The following is a 23,551-nucleotide window of genomic DNA, read 5'->3' on the forward strand; positions in this document are numbered from 1 at the left end:
GCAGGGGGAGGGAGGAAAGGAAGGGTCGGCCATCTGAGCCTTCTCTGTCACCGCACTGATCCAGCCTCATAGCGAAGCTCTGATCTAAGCTCCCCTCCACAGTTATCAATGGCAAGAATAAAAGTGCAGAGCACCAGGTGCCACCCTAGGGTGCTAAGGCTAACCCACATGGACGCCCCCAGGTAACCCTCACAATGGCCTTAGAAAGCAGGACGATTACCCCCAACTCAGACGAGGACACAGAAGCACAGAGAGGTTACGTAACTTACACAAAGTCACACAGCTGACAAGTATCTGGACCTCGAGCCCAATTCTTGATCTTCACCGAGCGAACAAAGATCTGGCCCTGGACTGCCAAGGCGAATAAGGGCAAAGGGGCAGAGGGGAAGTTCTCTGCCGCGGCTAATGTGCCAGGCACCCGCCAGTTGCCAAGCGAGAGCGAGGCTCTGGGAGCACAAAGAATCATAAACGGTCACTGCCTGAAGGAGCGAGCGCAGCAGCAAGGGACCGAGCCCATACGCAAGGGATGTCATGAGCAAGCAGAGGGCAGCGAGGGCCAGGAACAGGAAGACCCACAAGGCTCAGGGGACAAAGAAAGGCACAATAATTACAACGGGGTTATCATGGTACACTTCCTGGAGGAGGTGTCGTTTAGGCTCCGCTCCAAAGGATGAGCTCCACAGGCAGAGGGTACAGCCAGATCAAGGCCAAGAGGAGCAGGCAAGAGGGCTTAGCTCATGAAACTCTTCAGTCCTCATTCCTCGGGGTGCCGTGTGGGCCAGCAGCATCAGCACCACCCTGGAGCAGCGAGAAATGCAAAGTCTCAGGCTCCACCCAGCCCCAAGGGTCAGAGCTCTCACCTTAACGAGGTCGTCAGTGGCCTGAACACTCGAGTTTGGGCAAACTTGGTGTGAACCCTGCCTAGGCAGCACGGGGAGCTCTCCCCAAAGTCACAAGGAGCACAGTCACATCCGCTCACAGCCACATACGTGCCTGCCTGTGTCCCTGGCTTCAAGTCAGCGCCACCAGGGGGTCCTCAGGCCTTGGGGAGGGGGGGCAGACACCACGGAGACACCCCCCTACCCTCGGGGAGCACCCACACTTGGAGAAAGTAGGAGCAGCCCTCTCTCATTACCGACACCCCTGAAAAGACCAACAGCACCAGCAGAGGACGGGGACACCGGGCTGTGGGGTGAACGGCTCCCGGTCGGCAGGGCTGGGAGCAGGCAGCCCCCCTGCAAACGGGGAGACTGCGATGGCGGAGCGGCCGCCGTGCGCCGGCTGTGGGGACGAGGCGAACAGAGTCCCTGCCTCTGAGGAAGCCCCCAGCCCCCCCGGAGGGGCGAAAATCAGCACGACGAGCCCCACTAGGCGGACGAGAAACCATCGGGCAGGTCGGCGGGGAGGGAAACGGAGTCAGGGAGACACACCACACGCTCCCTCGCACGCGCCCTGGGCACACGCGGGCACAGCAGATGCGACACGGAGGAGGTGATCCAGGGCGCAGCCCAGCAGGAGCCCCCGGCTGGTCCAGAGCCAGAGGGGCGGGGTGGGCAGGAAACGCCACGTCCTCCTCGGAGAGCTGGTCCCAGCCAGCCCCCGGGATGCCGCACAGAGGGGCACAGAGGCTCCGAGGCCCTCAGGGGAACGAGGAAGGGCTGCGCCCCTGGGCGTGCACACACACACACAAGTGCATACCCTGCGTGTACACAGGGCACAGATGCCCTACCTCGTGGATTGCTCACCATGGTAACAGAGTGGCCACCGCTCAGCCCCAGTCACCACCTGAAGGTTTCCAAGGCCTCCTGTGCCAGGAGAGGCAGCACTAACAAAGACGCAGCCCGGGGCCGGCCTGGCCGGGGGTCCGCCGTGCAGACCAGCCAGCGCATGCCGGCCACGCTCCCCCGGGGAGCCCGGGGCCACCGCGCCGTCCTACCCAGCCTGCCTGGCTCCACTTAGCTCAATTCCCCACAGATGCCCCAGCCGAGCTAATGAGAAACTCCCCAGCTGGCCCCACATAAAAACGCATTTCATAAGTCTTTAAAATGCTGGGAAATTCTACATCTATTTAGGTCTTTTCTGCTCCTTTAAAATGTCCCCTGGTCCTCGTCGAGAAAAACGACTAGATTGGGGGCTTAAGCACAAGAGGTAGACGGCACAGCCACGCCAGCCAGAGCCAAGGGCGGCTTCTGACGCTGGCCACGGTACTGCGGGGACAGAGGCCGGGACATCCTCACCCACGAGCCAGGTGGGAGGTCACGCAGGAAGGAAGTGAAGTGAGGGACGCAGAGGGGCGAGTGGGGAGAAAAGGGACGGGGACAGTCTCTCCAGCCTTGATTTGAGGATGGAAAGCCAAGGTTAAAAGCTACTGGGAGCCCCTAAGAAAAACCCCAAAGGAGGAGAAGACCACCTGTAACCAGATGTCTGTCAATCACCTGTACCCAGGTGTCTGTCAATCACCTGTACCCAGATGTCGGTCACCACATTGTTTATAAGAGCCAGAGCTAAACGCGGTCCAAGTGTCCAGCAGGGGAGGGCGGGTAAGGAAATGAATGCCAATCTACCCAGGGACCCCAGCAGCTACTGAGACAGAAAGAGCTGTGGGTGTCGGGGAGACACGAGGCTCGGGCCTCAGGGGGGCTTCACGGCTCCCACCGGCTATTCGCCCAGACGTCATCGAGGCAGGTTTGTGCACGCGCCGATGGAGCTGTAAACGGCCGGCACGTAGAAGCCCGTGGCCGCAGGTGGAGCTTCTGTGAAGCAGTTGAAACAACAAATCTGTGCTCTAAGGAAGCATAGGTGAGGTGAGGGGCAGCACCCAGAAGCCTCGGATGTGCAAGCCACACATTCCGGCCACTGCACTCACCAAACCCAGAGGCTGCAGTGGGTGGGAGCTGCAGCTCTGTCTGGAGCAGAGCCGCTTACCACTCCCCCTACCACACTCCTTACCCAGAACCTGACGGAAAGGAAAATGAAGGGCTCTGAGCCCCCTCCCACACCCCCCGGGACACCTCCCACAGCCAGGTACCACTCAAATCTCCCACCTGAGCAGGTCCCAGACAGAGCCTGCAGTCCTAACGCCAGCCTCCCCCTGCAAACTGCACCCACACCCAGCACCCATGACAGTCACAGCAGGGGCACACGGCGGGGGGTGGGGGGGTGAAGGCCCAGCCTTCGAAGATGGAAATGTCTGCCAGGAATCAAAGCATCTCTCCTCCCTCCAGGCAGCAGACCAGGGGGCCTAAACCTAGGTGGACTCTTCCACCTGACCCAGGAGGGACCAGGACACAGAGCTGACCCCCCACCCAGCCTCTGGGTCCCCTCTAAAGTGAAGAGCCTGGACAAACTGCCATTTACAGTTGAGGTGCCACATTCATGCATAACCTGCCTGGGTTCATGCCTGGGCTCTGAACTTCCTGGCTGTGAGACCTTGAAGCAAGTCACAAGCGTCTCTGTGCCTCAGTTTCTGAATGTGAAAAGCACCGATAAAAAGCCTTGGCTCCTAGACGCAGCTCCTAAGTCGGAGGGATGGCTCCACTAACAGGACAGGGAGACCTGTCACGTGGCAGAAAGGCCCGATCACAACAATGAGGTCTCGGGCTGCTGGGCCATCGCAAACAACCGATTACATCGGGTGTTTCTCTCGAACCACAAGCGTATCTGTCACCGTTCCAGAAATAAAGCTGGCTAACCTGCCTGGGCATCAACAATGAGCATTTGCTAACTAATGACTTATTTCACTAAAGGCCATCCTCCAAACCCTCTTCCCACGCATTCCCAGGCTTGGTCCAAAGCAGCCATGTTGGAAGGAAGCCCCATCGGTTCCGAAAAGGAGATTCCAGCCAAGAGACTGTGATTAGACAGCTCCCAGCTCAAAATCAGTGTGGCTGAGCTGGTTCCCTAAAACAGAGCTCCCCAACCCCTGGGCCAAGGCCCAGTACAGGCCTATGGCCTGTTAGGAACCAGGCAGCACAGCAGGAGGTGAGCGGCGGTCCAGCGAGCGAAGCTCCATCTGTGTCTGCAGCCGCTCCCAGCCCTGGCACCACCATCTCAACGCCACCTCAGATTATCGGGCATTAGATGCTCATAGGCGCACCAGTCCCTGGTGCCAGAAAGGTTGGGGACCACTGGCCTAAAACCCCACATTGCAGGGCTCACAGTCATCCTGGCACCTGCCACTTAGAGACCTCATCCCAAAGGGCTTGAGGGAAGAGAAAGGGCGTACTGAAGGGAGGCTGGGCCTCCTGGGCCGGGCTCGGGGACAGGGGAGGGGACACAGAGGCCTGCAACGTCGGGCCTAGGCCGTGGCCTGTTAGTAAAGCTGCACTTAGCAAACAAGCTGATAGAAGGAATTTCTTTGGTCTAAACGGTGTTTGCCAAAAATATGAGATCTTCGAAATGAGACACTACTTCATATAGGAAGGCTAGCATAAAAAGCAAAAATAAAAGTTTTTTAAGGAAAGCAAAGGAAAATGCCCAGTGCTGGTGAGGATATAGAGAAATGGGTACCCTCCAACTTGCTGGTGGGAATGTGAAATGGTGCAGAAAGCAGTCGGGCAGGTCCTCGGAAAGTTAAACATAGAGTCGCCATGTGTCCCACCGCTCCCAGGTACATGCCGCCCCAAACTGAAAACCAGTGTTCAAGCGGAAACCTGCACACAGAAGTTCGCAGCTGCTCTACTCACAGAGGCCAAAAGGTGGAAACGACCCAAGTGCCCACTACCAGATGAACGAACACACGCAGCATTCCGCACCGCGGAGTACTACGCAGCCGTAAAAAGGGAAGGAGACCGGATACGGGCTACGACGTGGACGCGCCTCAGAAACATCAGGCCAAGTGAAAGCGGCTAGTCGATAAAGACCACAGAGTCTAGAATTCCATTTGCAGGAACTATCTGGAATAGGCGAATCTCCTGAGGCGAACAGCAGATTAGCAGCTGCCTGGGGCTGGGGGCGATGGCAGGACAGCAGTGATACCTAAGGAGTCTGGGCTTTATTGCCGATGTCATGGAAATGACCTACGCTGACCGTGGTGATGGTGGCTCATGTCCCTGAATACATTAAAATCCACCGAATCATACAGTTTAAATGGACGAAGTGTATGATCTGCGAAGTTATCTCAATAAAGCTGCTTTAAAAAGCTATGAGCTTCATTTGCTTTTAATCTGATGATTTCGTATGAAATCCAGCTTTCTGGCTTCTCTTTTAAAAAACTCAGAAGATGTGATAATTCTAGGCCCAGGTGCCTTGGCACCGCTGCCGGCACTGACAGACAGGTGCCCCTGGTGACAGGGCCTGTGTGCCAGTTTACCGCAGCCCCGCCCCAGCCTACCCACCCGCCTGTGCCCCTGGCCTGCCTCAGGTGGACCTTTGAGCTTGGGGGCCCTGTGGGGCCTTCACTGAGGACTTTTGCATTTCTTGAACCCATGGCCCAGCAAGGGAAGGAGAAGATGGTCGCGGGGAGAGGGGGCAATCTGTGAACTCCCCCGAAATCACACGCAAAACGCTCTGTGTAGTTGGGGAGAGAATCCACACGCTCCCACGGGCTGCTCAGAGCCATTCTGCAGGTTAAGAATTTCTCCCGCTTAAACCGTCTCGTTATAAGGTATTGTTCCCACCTCCCCCATTTTACAGATAAGTCAGGACCCACTGGGAAACCATTTCAAACCCACACCCAGTAGGCACCCCCACACCTCGGCTTGGCTTGCCGTGCTCCCTCCCAGGCTCTGCCGTCAGCACCCCAGATTTCCCAGCTGAGAGGATGAGCCGGCGCTCACTCCTCCCGAGACCCCCGGGCCAGCCAGAGACACCGTGAGCTGGTCAGACCAGGCCAGCCTCTCCGTGATCACTGTCAGGGCCCCGACGCTGAGGCCACAGACAGAACAGACCAGGCTGCTCCTGGGGGCAGCGGCCAGAGTCCCCACGGGCTAGAGAGGCCAGGGGAGGCCAGGGGTGACCATGGAGCACACTGTGCGTCCTGCTTCTTTATTGGGGTTCTCCATCATGCTCCCAGAGCCAGAGCGAAGCAGGCAGGAGAGGGCGCAATGAAAAGCCCGCACTTGGGGCTGGCGGGGCCCCCATACGGAGGAGCTGCCCGGTGCCCACAGCCCCGCACTCCTCCTGGTAAAACGCCCTCAGCCCGCCCTGCTCCCCTCACCCTGCATTCATCTGGCCTGGTGAGCAAAGACCTCCGTGGCCACCTTGGGTCCCGTACCGCCAGGGCCTCCCCGAAGGCCCCACAATGCCACGCCTTCAGGTCCCTGTGCCAGGCGTGGCAGAGGTCACACCCGAGGAGGACTCGGGTCCAAGTCTTTCTCCACAGCTCACTGGCTGGGGACGGTGGATCGTCCGCTGACCACTTCAAGCCTCCTCCCTCACCCGCCAAACGAGGACGGCAGTTCTCAGCAGCGGCGCCGAGGTGGCTCGGGGGGCTCTGCGTCCCCATAATCTTCCTTGGCACCAGCCCCCATTCTCTGGTGCGGCCAAGTGACATTTTCTCGGCTTAATGAAAAGCATCACACTAAAACAGCTTCGGCCAGGCCTTTGGCCCGGTCCTCCACCAGATGGCCGCCCCAGAACTGGCCCATGGAGAGACGCCGGAGGTGCTGCTGGATGTGGTGCCCACCTCTTCAGGGTGTCATGCTGGCTCAGCGGTGCCATCAGCAGAGCGTTCGCTCCGTGCCTGGCACACGCCAAGTAAGCGCTCGATAACGTGACGCCCCCCCATGTCCAGGGCCGCCTCCCAAACTGACTTGGTCCTGCCGCCATCTCACAAGCCCTGAACTTGGGGAACACAGCCGACTCTAGCAGCCCAAGCCCAACAAGATTGGGAAGGACAATTTATCACAGGTATACACTATAAAAATCAGCAAAATGGGCCAAAGAAAACCAAACAACCCATTGCCGGGCTGGGGATGATTCAAAGCCTGCCTCCTGTCCCCCATCCCCAAGCAGACAACCCAAAGCTGATGGCACCACGGAGCCCTCGAGGGCCAGTGGCCCCACCAGGAGCCACGCGTCTCTTCCTGTACACGGATATGGGGGTGCATGGCTCCTGGCTGGAAGTAAGCAAGCCCCACGAGCGTCCCAGAGAGACCTGATGACAACGTTGCACTACAGAGTCAGAGTATTGGGGGCCAGGCACCCCCACACTGCCCCTGGCATCACCTCTGCCTTCTGCAGACCAGAGACTCCTCCCCAGCATAGGGGTACACCCCAGACTCCTGATGCCCCCCGCACAGGGCTCTCCAGCCCTCCACCCCAGCGCAGACCGCATCTGCCCTCGCTGCTTACCACTGGGTAAGCGGGTGGGGGGAGGGCCGCATAGGGACACCACCAGGCTGGGCGCTTTCCTGGTTTGGGTGTTTGGGGCACAGTGGGGATCTTCAGAGCAAGCCCGAGCACACATACCTCACATCTGTCAGGACGCCCAGATGAGACACGGAGTCTTTTCAACCCACTGCGTTTCCTCCAACCATGGGGAGGGGATGTCCCCCACCCAGGAGACAGGACAGGGCCACGCAGCCCCTTCCCCGACCTTCCCAGGCGGACCCCAAGGTGTGTCCTAACGCCGGACTCTCCTCCCGAGAATTTGAGCATTCCCCCCAATTCTGGCTTCAGACAAGGTCCCTCCCGTGGAAGGAGCCCCTGTCACCAAGGGCCAGACACAACAGTGCCCAAGCCTGGGTCAGCCAGGACCTGGCAAGGATCCAGCTCTACAACAGCATCTGGCTGCTGCTGGAAAGAGCACTGGACCAGGAGTCCAGGGACCTGGGTTCGAGAGCCGGCTCTCTACACCCCTTCCATGCAACCTATACCCGTGTTTCCCAAATTTCCATCATCCGTGAACCATCTGAATCCAAGTATTGCATACTACGACTTAAAACCTTGTCAACTTAATTTTCTCACTTACATGACTTTAGCATCATCTTAAGTCACAAACAACCATGAAATCACAAATTCGATGTGTGACAGATCCAGCGTTGAATGTCCATGGGCCTGAGGCCTGATGCCACATACTACGGACCCAGAGCAAATCTCCCCTCGCCCCCCGTTTCCACATCTAAAAGAGGAGAAGGCGGAACTCCTCGTAGGTCTTCTCGGGCCTAAGCTTCTACAAGACTGCACTGGCCCAGCTCCCCGCATGGAGCCAGAGCGAGATGCTCAGAATCCTGGGACAGGGGACAGGCGGGAGAGCCTGGCCCCTGCAGGACAGTGAGCCAGGGCCCCGTTACCAGGACAGGTGCTGGCTGCACGCGGAGCAAACAGGAGACCCGTGTGCACCACACAGGAGCTCCCAAAGCCGGCTCCCATCCCAAACTCCGCAGGGAGCTCGATTATAGACCTTTACAATTCATCCACTTCTTATAGCCAGGGAAGCTGAGGCACAGAGAAGGAGTTTAGGCAAGGGCGGAACTGAGCTGAAAACCCAAGTCCGCTGACTGCCAAGGCACCCCATCACCCCCCAACGGCCGCGCACCCCACCGGCCTGAGCTGCCCCCCATCTCCTTCCCCTGAAGGCATGGGCACGGGTCTGCCAGCCCCAGAGGGAAAGCAGCCCCTTCCAGGAAGGGGAGCGTGGGAACCGTGATTTCTGCTGGAGTTTAAACGCCCCGCTAAAGTGCCTTTTATGCAATTGGACTGGAATGAATTGGCAGCGACACCCGTGGCAGGAGCGCTCGAGCCCGCGTGCAGCGGGGGGACCGTGGCCCATCTGAATGTGCCCACAAGAAAGAGACGGGGCCCCCTGGAGAGTCAGGGCATATTAGTCTCCGTATGTAATAGATTTTATTGGCCATATGGAACCGATATAAAAATTATGTTGCACAGGGCAGTCTGGGCTGGAGACATGACTGTGACACAGGAATGTGATTTCCATAACCAGCTGGGTGGCTTTTCAAGTTGCTGAGTCGGCCCCCCAGGGCCCTCTGCAACTCCCCCGCCCCCAGCCCCTGGGGCAGTTACCTGATGCTGTCACGGAGGAATCCCAGGCCAGCGAGAAGTCCGAGGCCTCCCCCTCTTCGACTGTAAGAGAGAACAGAGATGGGCCCGTGAGTTTCGAAGATGCACAAACAGATCGTCGGGGTGGAGCAGAGACAAGGAAAAAAAGTCATTTGTGGGGTGCTTATAATACCCATGGATCGGGGCGAAGGGGAAAAGCCTCCAGAGGCCTGTGTTGGTTTCGCAGAGATGTAGAATAATCAGAATGCAACGAGAACGTGAGCAAGTGCAGCATCGGTCTGCTTTCCCAGCCCTGCGCCCCTGGCAGACATCACGAATCGATCACAGCATGCTTCAAACCAGATCGGTCTGCTTTCCCAGCCCTGCGCCCCTGGCAGACTCACTTAACGACCACAAAGAGCGTTTCAAACCAGATGGGCATCGGGTTCGCTTTCCCCAGCTCCCAGCAGTACTCTGCCAGCAGAGTCATTTAATCGACATCACAGCAGCGCTGCAGGCCACTGCCATCCATCATCAGAGTTTCCACTTGCGATGAAGCCATTTGCCACTCGCCGGAACAGAGCAGAGATTCAGACGTCTCCCTGACTCCACAGACATCGTCCTCCTACCAACAGCCCCTCAGCCCAAGAGAGGAACAAAGCCACTCCCAGAGGTCGGCAAAGTGTGGGATGCTGTTCTCTGCACCGACACCTGACCCAGACAGACCTCAGACCATGCTGAGGTCACCTCTCCAAGGTTGGCAGTCATGAATGTGTAATAATACTACAGCAAGGTCGTGGGCTTTGTAAAATGGAACTTTGTGGAAGCCCAGAATGTACATATACAGTATTTTCCACATGTGCAGGCAGAAGCTGCCACGTGCCCCCAGCTCTCTGGGCACCGTCACTGTCTACGTGGGCACACACCGTGAGCCAGGCGCTGTGCTGAGTGCTCGTCAGGCATTACTGCGTTTGAGCCTCGTCAACAGACTCTCAGAGGGGTGAGGTGACATGACTGAGGTCTTACAGCCAAAGAGTCCAGGCAGAGTTTGGGCTGACGCCATGGGCCGTCTGCCTCAGAGGCTGCTCCCGAAACCGGGGTACAGAGAGTCTTCGAATGACATCATTTCATTATAATACAGATGAGATGCTGCAGGAACTTAACTCTTGTTCACATCCATTAGCATAGAGCAAAATTGGTTTCGTTATACGTCATTTCACTTAAAGTCGCAGAATGCATCAATGACGTAAACCGAGGACCTCCTGTGTGCTGAGGCACGGAGGGTCCTGTCCTGAATCCTGGCACCTCGGGACTGGAGAGTGGCCTCCCCCTACCGGCCCCAAGGAAGCCAGGAGGCACACGGCCTGCTGGCCAGCTGGGCAGTGGAAGCAGCAAGCCACCTGGCTTGTGCCCTGACACCAGGTTCAAAGCCCAATTCTGCCTCTAACTAGCTGCACGAACTTGAGCAAGTGATTCGACCTCTAGGCTTCAGTTTCCCCATCTCGAAAATGGAGATAATAATGGTACCCGAGTCATCAGACTATGGAGAAGATTCAGTGGGATGATGGCTGTCGCCTGCCACAGCAGTGGCCCAAGCACCTACGGCTGAAACAGCTCTCGGAACTGACCAGTCCTGCTCTGCCTGGCACTGCCACGTGGTCATCCACCCCCGAGTCGCACCCCACCAGAGCCTCGCAGAACGTGCTCCCTTTTAACCCTGAGACACAGCAAGAGGGGACGTCCACCTCAACGAGCAACAGGACAAGATGCTAAAGAAGTGTTCTCTCCTTTCCAAGTGCACGTCATTCTTCACTCAGAACGAAGACAATGAAATGCAGCGGGACGATCTGGGCTGGCACCGAAGCCGGCGTCCCGCTCCGCCAGATCCAGCTGGGGTGCGCTGCAATTCTGCGGCTTTGTAAACACGAGTGAGACCTCGCATCAGACAAAACTGATATTCCTCGCTAAGCCGATTCCGACCAGACGGCCTCCGAAACACGGGCAGATCATGCTGAAAGCGAACAGAGGCAAGTTGGGCCCGAGAGGACCCGCCGCTGACGGCCCTCGCCGCCACGCCCGAAAAGCGGCTCCCTGCACGCCGCACCGTCGACGCGCGTGCTCATACGTCTGCGTGGGCCTCTGCGCCTCGTCAGCCACGGGGACCAAGACGTTAATGGGGGACCGCCCCTCCTTTTCCCCACGTGTACCCCAGGTATCGGCACAAACAGCCCCCACCCTTGGGCCCACGCCGTGCTCTTTGCTTGAGAAGTGTGACCTCCCACGTCATTGGACTGGAGGGTGTCCCCAAGATGCCAAGTCCTCCCCTCCTAAGATCCGGCTCCGGCCAGCGTGGGAAGGCGATGTGAAAACATCTGCCCTCTGGGAGCTCCTGGGAGGACTCGCGGCTCGTCCCGGGCGCGACAAGCGAGCAGAGGCGGGGAGAGGGAGACAGCAGCCTGACGCCGGCCATCACGGGACGTTCGGGGTGGCAGACAGCGGCGTGGGCGAGCGGCCACATCACGCGCCGGCACGTCCAGATCCACGTCCCTCACAGCGAGGGCCTGTGGGCCAACTCATCGAGTGACCTGGACGTGAATGCATCTTCCTGCAACTGCTGGCGTTCACCCCACTAACGTCCCATCCCTGGCCCTCACGTTGCTTTTTGAAGCTACAAACACACTACCCTTTATGGGTTCTCAATGAGAAAAAGTGACACCCAACCCCACCGCCACCATCACGAGGCCCCATGCTACCCAACACTGCAAGTGGACAGGCCTTTCTCCCCTCCAGCCGGACCCTTCTCTCCGGACTGGTCACTGCAACAGTGAGGTAACTGGAAGGGATGGCGGGAGAGGCAGGAAGGCCCCCCCTGCAGCTGCGGCCGGGCGCTCTCTGGGGGCCCGAGCCATCGCTAACGTGGAATCAGAGGATGAACATCTCAGAGAAAACCCAATCCGCACAGCGGCCAACGCGGATGACACCCCAAGGGGCTGCCCAGCCGGCCAGGGGAGCAGGGAGCTTTCCGGAGCTTCCCCAGACCCCACCTCTAACTTTTCAATGAGGCCAAGGCACACACGCCCACCCTGCACAGGCTCAGGGGAGCACGGAGACGTCCACTGCTGAGCGAAGGACATGTGTAAGCAGAGGAGGGGTGCATGGGCCAGTGTGCACACCAGACAGGGCATATACACGCGGGTGGGGGTGCAGCGGCGAGTGTGCACACGTGCACTAGCGTGCACACAGCGGGGGAGGGCGTGCAGCCTGGAGTGGGCGCAGAGGGCCTCACCGGAGGATCCCGGGTGTGTTTAGCACCCTGAGGCTCTGTCAGGGCCTCAGACGGATCAGAACGCCACGTTCTCTCCGCTCTGGGATCACAAGCTGTGGGTAGCTGATTGCCCCCATGGGAGTATAAAGACGGCTGTCCCCCAACTTAGCAGTGGGCTCATAAGTGACCCCACGCCCACCCCTGAGTGTACCCCAAGCTTGTCCCCCATGCAACAGGACGGCCTTGGCGCCATCAAAAACACGCCCGTGGGACCCAAGGCCTGCATGCCAGGCCTCTGGGCTCCAGCAGCACGGAGCGAGTGGTGTGAGGTGGGCGCCTGTGTCAGCCGCCTCCCCAGGGGCACCTGCTCCCCGGGGCTCCCCGGCAACTCGCAGATGCAGGGGAGGTGGGGCTGGGGAGGGGAGAAGAAAGGGGAGGCAGGGGGCCGTGCTGTGAGGCTGGAAACGGCCTGGAACCCGGCAGCTGAACCAGGGAGGGCCGGGGCCCCACCCAGGGTTGGTCAAAGCCAGGCAGCCCAGGTCGACAGAAGAAGTAAAAGTCGGAGACAGGACAGCCCGGGGGCAAGCTCTGCGGCGGACAGCTGGCCGGCGAATGAGCGCGACGGAGGACGCACTGACCGCAGGGCCTGGGCAGGGACGGGGACGGGGTCTCTGAGTGGCGCCTTCGCAAGAGGTTTTTATGGCCATTTCCGCAGTACCTGACTTTCCCCGTAAAGCTGATTTTGGAGCCAGCGCCTAGGAAAAGATGCGATGCTACTGAAAACTTTTCATCGATTGCTCTCCTGGCCAATCTGGGCAGCCTCGCTCTGGCTCGGCCACTGACTTTCCTTTCTCCTTGTCCTGCTTGTCCACAGAACAGGGAGAAGAAAAGGCATCCAGTGATCGCCCAAGAGCCCCAGAATGGAAGCTGGTCCATCCTTACCAGGAAAGTGACCCTTCCAGAAGTCACCCAACAGATCTCGCTGAGCGGGACAGATGTGCTAGATGACGGTGTCTGGAGAGAAGGTATAAAATGGGGGGCGAGCCCTGAAAATAGGCTCCCCGGGACCATCTGCCAGTTCGTCACTTACAAGCCATTAGGTATAAGGCAAGACGCTTGGTCCACTGTGACCATCAGTCTCTTCCTCTGTAAAATGGGACAACGCCAGTGCCCACCTCACAGGAGTGTCAGAGACAGAACAAGGGGGCATTCCTGAAGCGCTTAGCTCCAGAGAAACACACAACCACGTGCTCGCGATGATTCAAGCTCCTTCTCCCTCCAGGGTCCTGATGGCTGCTGAGCGAGTACTCGCTCTGCCTTCAAAGACGGGAGGGCTGAGTTCCCCACTGAGATCCACCCACCCGCCCACCTGCGGGGAGGGCCCGCGAGAGCCACGAGTCCATGGATCCTTCAGTACTGCTGCCCCCCAGTCCCTGCCACCGTGCAGAAATGGTGTCCCAGGGTTCACGGCCAACGGGCTCATCTGCCCCTCCCTCCCCGATCCCCATCATCACCCCACACTCCCTGAACGTGCCCCAGAACAGGGCAGAAAGACGTCTGCAGATAGAACAGAAGCTATAATCCCCACAGAACCTGTGTTTTGGACAACCTTACAGAACCCCGATTCCTGTCCTCCACTCCTCCAGAGTAAAAAAATAAAATCGATGACGGCTGAGGATGATGATGATGTGAGAAATGGGGTAATAACGTGGAACAGAGTTTTCTTTAAGTACTAGAAAATGGGCTTTTCACTAGACCGGGGAAAGACCCACGTGGCAAACCTGCCCAGCTCCCCAAAGCTGCACACGCGGTAGACGCTGTCAATCAAGCAGGCTGCTGGGTGTCTTCAGACGCAGGTGCAGCTTCGAAAACTCTGAAGGTGGGCTAAAAGCCACTGGCCTTCCCTGTCCTGGCCCGCAGAGCTCCCTTTCCCCTCGATCACCTATGCAGGGCACATGTATACTGCTCACATTTGCACCTGCACCTTACGCTAACTACATGTGGGGGTGTGTCTGACTCCAGCAGGTCCGAGCCAAAGCAAGGACTTTGCTTGTCCCTGGAAAGCCAACTCTCACTTTGCTCCAGTGGCCCCAGGCGCCAGGCCAGCCACCTCACCTCCTGGCTCCCACTCAGTCCTCCCGGCCCTGCTCTGAGACCACCTCCGAAAGCCCCGTTATCCCGCTGAGGCCACGCAGCCTGGGGAGCCACGGCATTTGTGCAGATGCCAGCCCACGGGCTCACGACCAGTGCGCACGCTTCCAAACTCTGCAGCTTTAGCTCAAAGCCACTCAGCCCCTCGTTCCGCCCCAACCACGGGGCAGGAAAGGAAGAGGAAACTGAGTATCACGAAGCCACCTGATGTGTCCATTTTAGTGGAAAACAGAATTCGGAACTAAGAAGCAGCAAAGACCGCAGTGCCAAGGCCGGGAGCCCAGGAGAATGAAAACAGCTTTCTTCTGATGAAGCTGAAAGAGTCCCTTCTAACTCTGTCGGAAGAGCATCCAGGTGCAGTTGAGCGGGGGGCCCCCAGGGACTGGCATGCCGCCACAGCCTGTCCCTCTGTGCCTGTCCCAGGACGCCCAGGGCCCCTCGCACCCTCCCCACCCCCTCGCCAGAATCACCCAGCACCACAGAACTCTTACAGATGTTTCTCCAGTTGACCCTTTGTGTCCCATTTCACAGGAGGGGAAATGAAGTCCCAGAGGAGAGGAGAGGCTCACCGAGGGCCCCAAGGAGGTAACAAGCGGGCCCCGAACCCCAGTGCCCCGGCTTCCAGGCCCTGAGCGCTCAGACTGTGCCCCCCACCTTCTCAGAACGAGCCACCAGGCGTCACTGAGCCCTCACTGGGCCAGGCTCTATGACGAGCGCGCGCTACACCTCGAGGGCCTGAACTGAACGCAGCCCCCGGACCCACAAGGGCGGCATCACCTGGCAGCCTGTTAGAAACGCAGAATCTTAGTCCCACCCCAGACATACAGATGCAAAGTCTCTGGGGGCAGGCCCCCCAGGTGCTTCTGATAAGCGAAGACTCTAGGTGGCCTACACGATCCAGTGAGATACATACATTAACCCCATTTTACAGACAAAGAAACTAAGACTAAGCGATCGGCTGAAGGTCACGGAGCTGGGGGGTGGTGTTTAACCCCTTCGCTTTCCTTCTGCCTTTAGCAAGCAGAAGCTCTGGCCCCGGATGGAGTGGGGGGTCAGCCGACAAGAGTAGGCAGCGATTCGCTCTCCGCTTCCCCACCCCACACCCCCACGACTGGAATTTACTGACGTCTGCTTAAGCCCCTCCCCGTGCCAGCTCCAGGGAACCCGAGTCAAGGAGCATCTTCCTGCAGCTCCCCACGCACACGGCTTCCTCGGGGTGACGAGGAAGGCGGGGGCGCCGGCGGTGTGCTGGTCCGTGTTTCCCCGGGGGCTCTCGGGGAGGAGCCGGGCGCTGGTTTGCAGCTTGTGGTGTAAATACTCGCACCACAGCCAGTTTCAAGCTGCTAAACAGGACGCTGCCGACCATGGAGCCGGGGAGACATGTGCGGCGTCCGCCTGCCGTCCGCCTGCCGCCTGATAAAGGACAGCGCCTGGAGGAGCGGCGGGGTGGGGGCAGGAGCTGGGGGCAGCCCGGGAAGCCTCGGGGAACCCACGTCTCCTTCCCAGCTGTGCCACCCGCCCGCTCACCTGCCCCCAGGTCCCGCGGACATCAGAAACCCAGATTCTCTCAGCTGTCCTTTCCTTGTCATTGTCTAGATTAAGCGTCTTTTCCTTTTTATAAAAGTTTCTGACCTAAGTGGAGTCATTCACGTACAGTGTAGGCTACGAAATACATGTGAGCTCAAATGAAGAAACCGAAAGCACAACTTTCTGCGTAGAAATCCATTGCTAAAACCTTCCAGAAAGCCGTACCAACGCATATAACAGAACAACACAAACTGTTCTAGAATCCGCTTTTCTCACTCAGCAATATATAGTGAATAACTTTTCACATCAAAACCCTGGACCAACGCCATCGTTATTAATGGTGGCCTCGGTCCTGTCCTAGGAGACTCCAGGACAAATCTAATCGATGCCCTGTCACTGACTAGACACCTAGGCTCCTGTAAAGGAAGCCATGGTGCAAACACAGTCACATGCATCGCACAGGGCCACCGGCCTAGGCAGTGACCTTTCCTAGAATCAGTTCCCGGAAGCCGGAGAGCTGGACAAAAAGTTTGCCACTGTTTGGTCTCTGAGACTGACTACAACGTGTATTGGTCATTTCCTCCTTTAATAAATATTGCGTGCCCCCACCCTGCAGGTGACCTAGAATGCCGAACCAGGTCCTGTGCTGGCTGGAAAATTACTGCTTAGCCATCGCCCATGGGAACACAGGCTATCGCCCATGGGAACACAGGCTATCGCCCATGGGAACATAACATTCTAGCAATAAGCTTTCTGCTTCTGTACCCCCGCTTGCACAACCGACCTGTGGGTTGACAGTTAGTAAATAGAAGAAAAATAGACTTTTGTGTTCAGGCAGAATGAGGAATGGGGTTTAGGGCTTAAAAACCCTGTACCTCTACATTTCGGGGCTGCTTAATTTGGGGTCTGCGTACCCCTGGCAGATCCAGCTGGCTGAATAAAGAGTGTGTTTCCTATAACTCACTGATTTCTGGTGGTCCGTGTGTCTATCGGGGCGGGGTGGGGGGGTGGGGCTGGCGGCTACAACAGTCCTATGAGAGAAATGAGGCGAGGGACTTTGACCATCAGCCACCGGACTGTGAACTCCACAATGACAAGCATTACCGTCACTGTGCCCCTCAGGGGCTGGCACGTAACAGGAGCTCAGTGAGTGAGCGAATGAATGAATGAATGAATGAACTGACAAACTAAAGTATGATGGAGGATTCAAAATTAATCTAAATCTAAGAACAAGACAGAAACCAGTGGAAAACAGTAAGGACCAGAGCGTAGGAGCCGGTGCGAGTCAGGGAACGTCAAAGGCAGGGACCGCCCTCTACCCACAGCCAGGAGCGCACGGGTGGAGCCTGGGTGGGGCCTTTCTGTGCACAGTCCTGGCCCCAGAGAAGGCGCGGGCCAGGGTACCAGCCTAGAGCTGGGATGAGTTTCCACTTCAACCACAGATAAAATTCTCATTTCCTTCTAAACTAACATGCAAATCCCATTTCAGGAAAAATGATAACCTTGGAAAAAATCTTAGAGTCTGTGGGTCTCTTCTCTAATGTAAATAAACATTTTCCTGCTCGAAGATGAAGTTCAGGGAAATCAAATCAATTTGCATTCACCTCAACAAGGACATAAAAACGAGGGAGTATCAGAGGCCTGGCATGGCCCACTTTGGATTCGGTCTGCGGGGAGGGCCGGACTCGGGGCCAGGGCTTCAAGCTTCTTGCCCGAAGCCCCAGGGTCAGCCTGACCTCTGGCTGCAGAGCCACACTTTTCCCCTGGTCAGAAACACTGCCCAGAGCTCAGGATCACCCCCTCCAAGAAGCTCTCCCTGATCACCCTGGGCCCAAACTGAAGTGAGCCTCTGCAGCAGGGCGTGATCCCAGCAAGACGCCTCAGGATCAAACCCCAACCCATCGAATTTGCTGTGTGACCTAGACAAATGAAGTAACCTCTCTGCACAAAGCAACCCTGCAAGGTAGCTCTGGGGACAAAATGAGAAGGTGGCTTAAAAGGTACACGGTCCAGAGCCAGACATCCAGGGCCTGGCGAAGGGGACCCATGACCCTAGAGCCTGAAGGGTGTCCCCGGCTGCATCCTCGGCCCCTTGTGGGCCACCCCTCTACAACTGCTTCCTACTGCCCCCCAGTTCGCCACACACGACAGTGACGCTAGCCACGCTGGTCCTCGCACACGCTATGTTTGTCTCATCCTCCCCACGGCCCTGCGAAGAGGCCGGGTGACGGGCCCAGCTCACAGGTGCGGAAAGCAGGCCCTAAACGTATTTTCTAAGTGGGCGGAACTACACAAGCCACAGCCCGATCCAGGCCGGGGCTGCGTGGCTCCAGGGCTCCCGACGGGCCACCGCCCCACGCTGCCTCCGGCCCCGGGGGCTGAGCATTCCCAGCCTTCTGTGCCATCCTGGGAAAGTCACAGCCGATGGGGCGGGCTGGGGTCCGAATGGCTCCTCTCCTTGGAACTCTGCAGAGATGGGTCTGTGAGGTCGGCGTTGGGTGTGCCAGCCAAGGTCATCACGAGCCCTTCCCCCAGCTCGCTGTGTGACCCAGGGCGATGTCCTCACTTCTCAGAGTCCCGGTTCCGCCCCTTCAAAGTAGGGGTGATAAAAGTCCCAGTTGCCTTGAAGAAAAAGTGAGCCGGCACTGCAAACCCTCAGCCCGGCACCGGGCACGCGGCGAGCAACACGAAACGGGGTACTGCATCTGCGCCCCAGCGAACGCATCCCGCGCTGGGATGGTTCCCGAAGACCCCCTTTCTGGGGACCTGCCTGCCTGGGCCTTCACTCCGGAGGGCCCCAGGCCCCCCAGGCTGCCACACGTTTAGTCTCGCCTCCCCCTGCGATTAATCTCCTTGTTCGTATATGGATTGCATTTCATAAGTCACCCTGCACGGTCTCGTTAACCAGAAACGTGCAGCATGGAAACGTGGATTTACGACCGGCTCTGGCTCCCACGACCCGTTTCCGTGGCAATACTGGGTTGTCGCCCACCAACCCTGACGGGAGGTGACAAAGCCAAGGGGACACTCTGCCGTGCGCTGAGGGGCCGCAACAGTATCCTGCACAAAGCGGTGGCCGGGGGTGACCCACTGTGTTAGGAGCCTGAGGCGTGGGCCGGGCCGTGGGCTCAGGACACACTAGCCTGGGATCGCAGGCCTGTCTGCTGTCTGGGGCGGGACGGAAGGAGGGGGTGAGTCCAGGATGCCACTCTCTTTCCTTATTTCCACTTTCGCCTGAAGAAAAGCACATACAAACTAATACTTTTTACGACCCCTTAACAACTGATCTTCTGTGCTGATCTACCATAAGTAAATGCCAGCGCCTCGCTGTGCATGTGCTTTATCCAAAACACGAGCAAAGAAACTGAGTGTCTTACTGAAAACAAGTACATTATGTGTGCGTGCGTGTTTGCACAAGCATTTCCATCTGTTTTTGGACACACAGACCGGCCCTCCATTTCTTTCTTCAAATCAAAAGCCCCGAGCCTTCCATGGGAATGATGCGTGAAGACCGTTTCCAAACATTCTGTAACTCCACAGGGAGCTGCCAGGGGTAGGGGCGATCACAATGCTTTACTGTTTAAAAAGTCAATACTTTTAATAAGTCTGATTTGGGAGGGGGACATTTCATTGGTACAGACGTGGCCCCCAGCTCAGCCCCACAGCCCACCCACCATGGGTAGACTGACTGCACACGGGGCCTTTGGGGGGCCTTGAGCATCCCCACCTGGCCGCTGGCCCCACCAAGGCAGGGCTTACGTCACCTGGGCCTGCCTGATGTTCCCAAGACGATGACCATCCAGGTGGTATGACAGGAGTCTCCCACAGCAGTGGCCAGGTCCCCAGGGCCAGCAGAGACCACCCCAGCCCTCCCCAGGAGCTCAGCCAGGCACACACCCCCTGAGGGATGACTTTCTCTACGCCAACCCCCTTCTAATTTACTTAAACACCTTTTCTTCCAGCCTCCTCCTAAGCGGTATGACTCATGAAATGACACATTTTATGTGCTAGTAACAATTTTTCTGATAGATATCAGAATAAACATACAAAGTAACATTTTGCTAATAGATAGTAGAATAAATATACAGGTATGGAGGGGAAAAACACTCATTCGCCTGTCAGTCAGCCACCCGAGTCGCCACAGGATTCAGGAATGCAGAATGCCACGTCTTGGGGACGTGGGCTTGGGCTGTGCCAGGCAACCTCCGATAGACACATGAATGGGCGGGAGGGAGGGAAGGAGGGAGGGAGGGAGGGGCGGCAGAAGGGAGGGCACACCCTCTTCACCCTCTCCCAACCAGAAGTCAGAGAGGTCATCCTACACGGAGCTCCGGGACCCCATCCAGCCCATTTAAGTTCAGGGAGGGCCGAGTGTCAGGTGATAAGGGTGGTGCTGGGCAGAGGATGGCAAGGGACACACCAACTACAAACTCCTCCTCAGCACGTGGCTTATCAAACCACCACGGCCTTGAGCAGAGGGACGGAAAACCTTGACAAGCAAGGCCACTTCCCAAGCACCTCTGCCCACCTCCCCGCACCAGGGCCCAGCATCCGGGCATCACCAGCACGGGCCCGTTTCCCAGGCTACAGTTCCAGTGCAAGTACCAGGCCGGGCCGGGGAGGACCAGCCTCGGAGAGGCTCAGGGGGAGCCCCGCCAAAGGCAAGGCCCCAGAAGGAGCCAGGCGGATGGAGAGGGGTGCAGCCAAAGGCAGCAGCCTCTGCCCCACTCCCCCAGGCCTGAGGCTGGCACAGAGCCCTGGGAAAAGGCACGTCCCTGGGCTGGGGGTGCACGGAGCCTCTCCCACCCTAACCACATCTGTCTCATCCCACAGCCCTGAGAGGCCCAACACCTGCCAGATGTGGGCCGCCTGCAGGGACCCGGTTCATTTTCCTCGTGTCCTGTGATAATACTTGGCTGTGTTTATTTAACTTTCTGCTTCAGATGGTGGAGAGATGGGCCAGGAAAATCAGTTTGGCTCCCTTCGATGAAAACATAGCAGCCCACACATCATGCAAGGACACCCACACCGAGAAGCTCCCCTACATCATCCGAAAAAACACATCTGGCCCACTGCTGGCAGGGCCTGGCCTCGGGGCCCTGGGGAAGCTGCTTGGTGCAAAGCAGGGTGGCTGCTGCTGGTGCGCACACCCTGCGTGTCCCCCACCCCCCAAACACAGGGCCAGGCTCCTCTCTGCCGGGCAGACAGGCCTCAGAGGATTCGGGTGACTCGGTGGTGCAGCCTGTGGTAGTAGAACTAAAATTTACATCAGGCCTCTCTGCCCAGAGACCCTGAGCAGGTGACAGGGACAGAGGGAAAAAAGGAACGTCCACGAGAAAGGCTCCCAAGGGCCCGGTCTCGGGCCTGCACCTGCCAACGCAGACGTGGCTGGTGCGCCTCACTCAGAGGGGCACGCCCTGGCTGCACAGTGGGGAGACGGGGACGTCTGGGGGTCACACAGCCGGAAGGAACCGTTCGTGCTGCCTGCTCTCACAGGCTATCTTTAAGGCCTCTCCCAAGCCCCGTGCACCTGAAGCGTGCTCTCGAGGCTAGCGACGAAGACATCAGGGGTCTGGGGCTGGAGTGCCCATGCAGGGCGGAGCTCACCTGTCCTTCAGGCAGGTGCCGCTGGCAGGACCCAGCCCCTCACTCAGCTGCTGTATGCAGGCCCCCGCCTGCGGCGCACCTGCCCCGTCCCCATCCCCAGTTCCCTCCCTCACCAAGAGGGGCACCCACATATCTAAAGCGAGCCAGTGCCCTGCTCTCTGCAAACTGCACCCCTTGCCCGCTCCTTGACCCTGGAGATAAGCACCCTTCAGAAAACAAACCCAGGAAGAGGGCAAAGGGGCCCAGGGTGGCAGGGGGCGTCCTGGGGACCTGGAGAATTGTCTGGAAGTAGAGATACATCCCCTTGGCTCCTGAGGCACAGAGCTCAGCAGGGGCCCGGCCCCGCCCTGCCACACCAGGCCCTCTGGCTGCCATGCCTCGGTGTGTGGTCACTCTCGCTCAAGCTTCTGCAAGGAAGTTTATCAGTGCTTCTGGTCCGCGGGGTCCCCATTCAGGAAACCCCAGCAGCCAAGGGCACGGGGCTTGTAATCGGGTGTACCCGGCTGCAACACTCACCAGCGTGTGAAACCTGGCCTGTGCTTTACACTCTGTGCCTCAGTTTCCCCATGGGTCAAATGGGGTGATACTCAGAGGCACGGCGAGGAGCCGATGAGGTGTGGTAGCGTGCAGAGCATGGCACCTCGTGCACTGATGGACGGTGCCACCGAGAGGCGGCAGGGGAGGCCTGAGATCATGCGGCCAGCAAGGTCCCCAATAAACAAAGCCACCGGCGTTTGCACGGAGCTGCGCTGCGCTTGACAGACACATTTCCACACCCTGAATCACACGTGTCTCTCAGGGGTGTCCAGTCAGGATGGCAGCACCTGTGTCACAGGTCACGGAGGAGAACACTGACGTCTCAGGAGTAAACTGCTGGCTGAGTGCCACTCGGACACCCGGCCAGGCCCAGACGCTGAGGCCGGGCCCTTGCCACAGTCCCGTGGGGTCCGCTCATCACGGCTGCCCTGGCTGTGCTGGTCACCGCTGACCACACGCTCCACTTCGGGGGTGCGGAGGGCACGGAAAGCCAGTGCAGTCGACACCTCCTTACTGGACCGGGGCCACTTCCACTCTGCCCAGAGCCCCTCTGCAGACTAAGGACCTGGGGGCCCCCAGCGCCTATGAGACAGGGAAACCCTGGCCCAGCCCGGCCAAAGCGGCGGGATGAGCCACAGCCACCTGGGCTGGATGGGCACCAACCAGACCTGCAGGCCAGGCCAAAGCCAGAAGCCTGCAGCCCCTCTCGTACCTGCTCCAGCCCAGGGCGGGACTCCAACTCACCTGCCCACCCCAGCTGCCAGAGCTTCTAGCGGGAGGAGCCCGCTCCCCACTGGGCCCGGCACCCACCAGCCGACTCCCCACAGCCCTGCCTTGCCAGACTAAAAGTGCTCTCTGGAATCAGATGCCCTAGAAAGGGATCTGGGCCAATCACAAGCCCCAGGCTGGCCTCGCACCCCGGAACCTCCAAGAGGCACAGCGGGCCAGAAGGAGCCCAGGCACGGAGCCGAGCGGGCCCTGCGCCCCCAACTCAGCGCGCACACCTGTGACATGGGAGCACCTGCTCTTTGCTGGGCCGTCATGAGCACTGCGTGAGCTCTGGGTACAGCTTAAAGCACCACGAGCACACTAGGGACCGTGCCAGGTGGCAGAATGTCATCGGGAGGCCCAGGGCGGGGGCACCGCTTTAAGCACCTTCTGCTCATTAGCCTGTTCGAGCCTCAGAGCCCTGCCACCCCACTGCGCATGAGGAAAACAAGGCTGGAGTAAAAGACTCGCCCAAGGTCACACAGCTGCAAACGGATACATCCCAGATGTAACCAGCTCTGCCTCCGGGGACACGGACAGCACGCTGGCGCTGTTTCAATTACCACCACTCCTGCTGTTGTGCTCGTCACCTTCAGGACACCTTCGGAGTGTTCCGTCTGTGTCCAGGGCCTGCCGCCACTCAGCCCCAGCCCCTTCTCCCCCAAGGACCCTTCCCACTCACGCATCTGATCCTCTAGCCTGTGTGTCTGCACCACCCCCAGAGCCTGTGCATCTGCACCCCCAGCCTGTGCGTCC

At 58.5% G+C, this 23,551-nt stretch overlaps 1 protein-coding gene across 2 annotated transcripts in view; it reads right to left on the reverse strand.

Moving 5' to 3' along the window:
- The window catches only part of ZNF423 (zinc finger protein 423), a 287,541-nt gene that overhangs the window by 224,190 nt on the left and 39,800 nt on the right, over positions 1-23,551 (reverse strand). Inside the window, exon 2 of one of the 2 annotated variants that reach the window (XM_039880813.1) lies at positions 8,965-9,024. In XM_039880813.1, the coding sequence (XP_039736747.1) occupies positions 8,965-9,024 (60 nt within the window). Of the gene's footprint in view, positions 1-269; positions 1,668-8,964; positions 9,025-23,551 lie in introns of those variants that run through there. The other variant, XM_039880815.1, reaches the window with a different exon arrangement.

This window comes from Pteropus medius, unplaced genomic scaffold (assembly GCF_902729225.1).
Source record: "Pteropus medius unplaced genomic scaffold, Ma_sr-lr_union100, whole genome shotgun sequence".
Lineage (NCBI taxonomy): Eukaryota > Metazoa > Chordata > Mammalia > Chiroptera > Pteropodidae > Pteropus > Pteropus medius.